At 39.3% G+C, this 7,743-nt stretch overlaps 1 protein-coding gene across 1 annotated transcript; it reads right to left on the reverse strand.

Moving 5' to 3' along the window:
- Positions 1-5,308: 5,308 nt before the first annotated feature.
- LOC133318279 (uncharacterized) lies at positions 5,309-7,743 on the reverse strand. The gene is made up of 7 exons (XM_061520279.1): positions 7,360-7,743; positions 7,158-7,277; positions 6,924-7,055; positions 6,713-6,844; positions 6,162-6,294; positions 5,935-6,069; positions 5,309-5,889 (listed from the first exon to the last, which is right to left on the reverse strand). Exons 1-7 carry the CDS (start codon positions 7,741-7,743, stop codon positions 5,309-5,311), a joined length of 1,617 nt encoding a protein of 538 aa, XP_061376263.1.

The following is a 7,743-nucleotide window of genomic DNA, read 5'->3' on the forward strand; positions in this document are numbered from 1 at the left end:
CGCTTGGAGCCACTTTGCAGCCGCCATTGGCTCATAACCTCCCTTAAAAGAAGGAGGTTTGTGTTTTCGGAAAGCCATCAATCTCCTTTCCTCCATTTCATGATCACCGACATTTTAAACTCGAGGTTGACGAACCTCAGTGTGATGACTCCGACTTCCAGAGTGGTGACTACCCTCACCCTCATTGTTACCCAATCCACCCTCTTCTTGTGAAGGAGGTGGAGAAGGCGTAGCAGTGTGAGGAGGAGAAGTGGGTTGCCGGTTCACGGGCCTAGGACCCCTCAACGTCCTCAACTCGGTCATCATTGCGGCCATGGCAGTCCGCGAGTCTTCATTTGTTTTCATCAGATTTTCATTGGCTTGCCTGCTAGCAGCCAACTCCCTCTGAACAGCTGAGAGCTTCAGCCACGGGATCAGGCTGTACGCCCGTTGCCCCACGGCCACTTCTAGGCCTCACAAGAGCAGCCAAAACAGGTTCTGGCTGAGCATTGGTGTTTGATGGTCCGGGGTTATTCCGGTTCCTCGTCATGTCACTACACATGTTACACACAGAAATGAGTTGATCAGGCTCATACTTAGTGATCACAAGTGCAATAATCATAAAGAGTACCAAGACAACTATAAAGCATCAAACACTAAGCATATTCAACAATAGCTAACAGTTATTCCCTACGAAACTGCTCTGATACCATAAAATGTAACACCCCGTTCTAGAACCGGATTGTTATCATTGCGTACGGCATTAAGCGCAGTTACAATCACATTGGTTCAATTAGAAAACCGGATAAATTTTTTTCCTCTTTATACAAGCCGGATTCAAATAACCAAGTGCGTGATCATAACTATATATACTTCGCGGAATAGTGGGACAAAACTTAAGATTATATTCCCATTATACTTGACAATACGTCGTGAAATGTCTTCATCACTTTACTTATCAAATTAATTCTAAACTCCTTTTATTATTCCCATCTTCTACTATGTTATATTATTTTTCATTAGCTACGCGTGGGTTCAAACCGCGCTCAAATCGGAGCACCGTAGCCAAAGTTATGCACTTTTTAAGAAAAGGGTGCGAAACCTCCAGAACCCCCGCGCCCGCAGCGTGAGATCCACGCTCAGAGCGTGGGAAAACAGAAAGTTGGCGCCCCAAGCGTGAATCTGGCGCCCCAAGCGTGGATGCTACTGTCTGATCTCGTAATTTGGCGCCCCAAGCGTGAATTTGGCGCCCCAGGCGCCATCCACAGGGCTGGGTGACCCAAAACAAGGTCATTTAGCCTACCTATGGTTTTCCACTCATAATTTGAGCTATACTCACTCAAATTACACCATTTTGGTCTCTATGCAAAGCTAAGAGGAATGTCTACCACTTCCCTAGAGACATCAAAGTCCAATTCCATCACATTGGGTATGAAAATTGGTCAAACGGACAGGATGTATTTGTTTTCTCAACATTTCCCAATTTAGCACTAGGTACCTAATTTAGTTTCCAGTTCAACAATCCAATACTTAATGAACATACATATATTAAACTCAAAGTACTCATCAATTACACATCATGTTCATTACAATTCATGAAACTTAGCTAACAAAACACTATGATCATTCCCTTGGCTCTCATCAACAAAAGAGATGACCAAAGGCATGAGCATAGGCTAAGTCCATTCCAATATACAATTCATACATCTATCAATGGTCTATGAATTACAATCCTATACATGTGAGCTACAAAACAACATGTACAATCTCAAAAGAAATGCCACATTTCATGCATAATCCAGATATGGCCACTTGCCACCAGAGGCTCCTGCAGCATCCTTACCTGAAAGGGGGTCCCCACAACACGGGGTGAGATATACGAATATATCCAGTAAACCAGGGGTCCTTGGAGTATCTCTCCACCCCACAGTTCCATATCAGTGTAATAGCAATAACTATAATAATGCAGTAAATACATATCTATGCAAAGTGCAATACATCTCCAGGAGAAATCCCTCGAGCTCTCAAGCTGTCCTAAGGAAACTCAGATGCAAATAGTCCTACTGGCCAGCTAACTACCAAGTATGATTTACGCATCGTCATGCAACATACCAACATAGGGAAACACCATCCTATGCCACACCAAATGCATACACATACGTATAACAAAGCATTACACTATTTTATTGCATTTATATACACAATCACAACCTCTACCCTTTCAGGGCTTGGTGGAACAGTCAAGGGAATTACACCCAAGGTCCGAAGGCTTACCTCAATGCTTCAGTCGACCTTTGTTCTTCACCAACAGTTTCAGCAATCCACTTTTACAAATATACACCTATACAAGGGTAATGAAATTAACATATTGCATTCAAGGATAACTCATCACCATCAATCCAAGCTATCCTATTCATACCACAACACAAGGATGAACTTACCTATTTCAAGGACTAATCCATCTCCATTGCTTGCTCCAAAGGTTGGTCAATTAAGGTTGATCCAATTGCCTCAATCCTAGACAACACAAGGATACAATCAAGGACCAACCCAACAATGGTTCAACAATGCAAGAAAACTCATAACCAAGTGTCATATTCTTGCAATTTTCCAAAGTATAGTCATATAACTATCTAAGCTCATTTTCACCGATTAAATGCCATTCCTAGCATTTCTTATAACATGCACTAAGCTCCATTCTTCCTAGAACATAGCTACTTTAACAACATTTCATCAAAACCCTAAAACACTATTCATAAACCCCAACTCATGCAAATTTCAAGGAATCATGAGGTTCAAGGGTTAGAATCTTACCACCAATGGTCACACAACCAAGGATTGATGGCTCCTCAAGCTTCAATGGAGGTTGAAGCACTCAAAACCCCAAATTTCTCCAAAGGGCCGAATTTTTTTGAGGAGCAATATCCCTCTCCACAATGCTCCCCACTCAAAACCAAGCTAGGATTATGAAAGAGGGGAAGATTTGGAATGGTTTAGGCTTTGGAATCACTCCAAATGGTTGAGATTAGCTCTCTCTCTCTCTCTCTTCCTCCCTTTCCCTCCTTCTCCTTCTTCTTCCTTTCTTCTTTTCTCTGATGCTGGCGACGGGAAAATGGGGTGGGAAATGGGTTTCTATTTGCTTTGGCCACTTAACATTAGTTAAGTGGAATCAAGTGGGTATTGGTTCGTCTATCTATTTAACTCCAATAATTACCAGACTTTACCCAAAAGTCTGGAATATTATTCTAGGAATATTTATAATTTTATTTTTATATTTTGGGCACTTTCGCCAGTACCCATTTATACCCCTTAATTTTCACTGAATACACTTTTTAACTCCAAAGTGACTCAGATTCATTTCATTAAGCCTTATACTTAATTTTACTCACTAAAACATGCTTAATTATTTAACTACATGTAATTTGCTAATTAATTAGGTTAGGGATATTATACAAGGACCCCTGGTTTACTGGATATATTCGTATATCTCACCCCGTGTTGTGGGGACCCCCTTTCAGGTAAGGATGCTGCAGGAGCCACCAGTGGCAAGTGGCCATACTTGGACTAGTAGTGATGCATGAGGATCCTGTATTTTGATATTATACATGTTATTTTGTAGCTCACATGTATAGGATTGTAATTAATAGACAATTAATAGATGTATGTTCTGTTTATTTGGAATGGACTTAGCCTATGCTCATGCCTTTGGTTATCTCTTTGTTGATGGGAGCCAAGGGAGTGATCATAGTGTTTTGTAAGCTAAGTTCCATGAATTGTAATGAACATGATTTGTAATTGATGATTACTTTAAGTTCAATATATGTATGCTCATTAAGTATTGAATTGTTGAACTGGAAACTAAATTAGGTACCTAGTGCTAAATTGGGAAATGTTGAGAAAACAAAGACATCCTGTCCGATTGACCAATTTTCATACCCAATGTGATGGAATTGGACTTTGATGTCTCTATGGAAGTTGTATACATTTCTCTTAGCTTTCCATAGAGACCAAAATGGTGTAATTTGAGTGAGTATAACTCAAGTTATGAGTGGAAAACCATAGGTAGGTTAAATGACCTTGTTTTGGGTCACCCAGCCCTGTGGATGGCGCCTGGGGCGCCATATTCACGCTTGGGCCGCCAAATTACAGAACCAGAGAGTAGCTTCCACGCTGAGGGCGCCACTCCCACGCTGGGGGCGCCACTCCCACGCTGGGGGCGCCAATTTTCTGGTTGCCCACGCTCTGGGCGTGGATCCCACGCGACGAGCGCGGGGTCCTGGAGATTTTGCACCCATTTTCTTAGAAAATGCCTAACTTTGGCTACGGTGCTCCAATTTGAGCGCGGTTTGAACCCACGCGTAGCTAATCGAAAATCCCATAACATAGTATAAGATGGGAAGCATAAAAGGAGTGTAGAATTAAATGGATAATTAAAGAGATGAAGACCTTCAACGACGTATTGTCTAATATACAGGGAATATAATATTAAGTTTAGTCCCGGTATTCCGCAAAGCAAATATGGTTATGATCACACACTTGGTTATTTTAAATTCGGCACGTTTTAAAAAGAAAAATTTATCCGGAATTTAATTGAACCATGTGATTGTAACTGCGCTTAATGCCATACGCAATGATAACAATCCGGTTCTAGAACGGGGTGTTACAATTTACATTCACAATCAACATTCACAATCAAATCTTAAGCTATCAACTATCCCACATCAACACTCCAATGTCCTTTGTCATGGCATGATCTCCTTAGACATCTTACAACAAAATTATTCACCAGACATTGCGCCACATAAATTTCTATGCAAAACATCTCAAAGTTTTTTCATTGCTCTTTTTTTAATTTGAACAAGAGTCACAAATTTCCATTTCATGATTCATCCATAAAAACATCGTGTCCCTTATAATTAATTTTCCCTAATGATTAAGAACACCAAATAAAAAATAATTAGTATTAATCAAAACAGAGACACCAAATAAAAACAACACCAGCTACAATTAGCATTCATCAATAAGGTAACGAAATTTTATAAGACACCTCAGCAACAAGTTAAAATGAGACATTCTTATACTCTTGCACATTTAAACCTCAAACCGGACAACAAAGAAAAGATTACGGCTCATTATCTCACTCCTTTAGAAGAATTGGCTTATTAAAGACCGTAAAAACAAGAAACAAAGTTAGAAGCAAAGAGGTGGAAACAGGAAAATGTGACATGTTATTTCAATCCTTAGTTAAAATTCATCTTAAAAAAGGAGAAACCACCCAAACAAAGAAATATTCAGTAAGATTAAGTTATAATACAAGAAAAAACAATGTTTAATAGCCAATAGGAGCGCTCAAAGCAGCCCTAGCTTCTAAAACCTGAGTCTCCTGCTGAAGGATACTCTCCAAATCTGCTTGAGAGGACGCCAATTGATGCTTAAGATCCTCCACTTGATGCTTAAGATCCTCCACATGTTGAGTCAAAATACGCTTTGAGTCTAATAACTTCTGTAGTGCATCTTGAGAGACTTGTATACCAGGAAACATGGAGCGTCTCTCAACATCATCCAACCAATCCTTATCAAAACCAAATTTGCGTACGTCTTGTAATAACTCCACAAAATCAGAGTGGCTTGACTCTAACACATCCTTCACACTATGGATTTGGAGGAATTTCAATAGTTCAACCAGACAATTGTAAGCATAACCCTTATATCTGTTACTAAGTGTTTTGTCATTTAAATGAACAGAAGGATGCTTCACAAGAAAATCAGTCAATAAAGAAAAATTCTCAGAAGCCAAATGCTTGTTAGAGACCAATTGCTCAAGCTCCCTTTTGACAAGAGAAGCAAAATTTAAATCCTCCATGATTTTAGAAGGGTTCCCTGGAATTGAAGAAAGAGTCATTAAGTATCCTGAACATAATAAAAATAAAATGTAAAAATAAGGGCAGAAAATACCTTCAAACGACAACGAAGGAGACTTGTATGCAATAGGAGAGGGCTTAGATTCTGAAACTCCTATGTCGTGAGGGTTATAAATATGTTCCTCAATAATTGAGCTTACTTTCATGGAAGCATCTTCATTTAAAGAAACTAAACAAAATATGAGAGAGAAAAGAGTTCAAAATCAAATGTTGACGAGGTAACAAACGAAAAGAAAAGAAAAGAAATACAAAATTCTTCACCAGGAGCATGAGTTAGGGCAACCACAAACTCGGAAGTTCCCTGAGACTCTCTGAGATCAACATCTATAGTGGTATCAGGCTCTGTGGTGACACCTAAAACAGAAGGTGTGGCTGTTTGGCCATCACCATCTTCCTACACATTCAAATAAACAAATGATATTATTATCCCGGAAGTCTTTAGATATAGGGTGAGCCTCTCTATTAAATTTTATGTGTTTCAGTTTGGATGAGCCTAATTTCATTATGGGAAGGGTAAGAAGAAAAGAATAAGAAAACAAAAGAATTAGTGTTAAGCCTTAGCATTTACTAAGAAGCAAACTTACCCCCCGTCTATCCAACTTTGGATATAGGTGTAAGCAGTAGCAAGTAAATTATGGGTGCGATAATGGCATAATCCAAGTGTTCAGCACCTCAATTTCTTCTTGTTCAATCAAAATCCTGGATTCTTTTAAATCCAGTCCCGTGGTGCAATTAATGAATCGTAGACATGGCAACATTACATTTAAGCAAAGGAACATATTTGAATGCTCAGTTGCATACAACAAGCTTACCAGCGGATATGTTTTATGCTCAGAAGTAACTAATGGGCCTGCTAAAGAACTAACTGATTCTGGATTAGTTGATGATGTTATTGTCTTGGCATTCGCTGGTGTAGCTCCTTCTTCAACACTTCTCTTAATACTCTGCACAAAATCAAAAACAATATTGAAGTTTGGAACGTGCTTCCATTGAAAAAGATAATAAGCCATAACAGGGGAATGCCTTCTCTGGAGGAGCAAGAAATGGTCCTAGTGATGTGCTCCTTGTTTCTGAATCAGTGGAGATAGTTGCTGTTACAGTTTTCTCTGACGCAGAACGCTTTTGAATGCTTTGATCCTCTGTTTCTTTAGGACACTGGATAGCATAAAAATGAAAATAAGTTGTAATATATTTCTAAGAAGCATATGGAAGTACTATTCATATTCATTTCCTGTTATGTTTTTTGGCATGATGTACATGGTCAGGTGGTATTACATCATTTCCCTGAAGAGTTTTTAAGCTAATATCAGTTTCTCCAAGTGGGTGTTGTTGGTTCATCAAACATGGTTCTATCATGTTTTGTTCATCCACCAACTCCTGTAAAGAGCGCATAAGTATTAGTCAAGAACCACCATTAGTTTCCTGCAATACTAATAAGAAGACCTTGAAGTGGACTCACATGTGAATGTGCTTTATGTAGACGGATATCCAATGGACTTGGACGTGGCCTTCTAATTCGTTCTGAATGTGTTGGTGAAATAGCTATTGATGGAATCTCTAAAACAGGAACTTTTTCAACAAATTCATGTTCTGCATCAAGTGATTGTTTGGTTTTTGTCTCCACAGAAATGAACTTATTCGGTTCAATCTCATCTTCTTGTTGATCAGTATTGGCATGTGAAGAAATCAACTCACGCCCGGATGCTGCTTGAACATCAGGCCCAACTGGAACTTCTTCAGTGATTTCTACAATTGGATTTTGATTGATGGTATCTTTGTTATTTACAGAGTCTTCTACATCAAGTTCACCAACCATGTGGATGTCCCTCATTTCAGTAACCAT

Source organism: Gastrolobium bilobum, unplaced genomic scaffold (genome assembly GCF_033153095.1).
Source record: "Gastrolobium bilobum isolate Gb01-03AN ecotype WA unplaced genomic scaffold, APGP_CSIRO_Gbil_v1 utg337332, whole genome shotgun sequence".
Classification (NCBI taxonomy): domain Eukaryota; kingdom Viridiplantae; phylum Streptophyta; class Magnoliopsida; order Fabales; family Fabaceae; genus Gastrolobium; species Gastrolobium bilobum.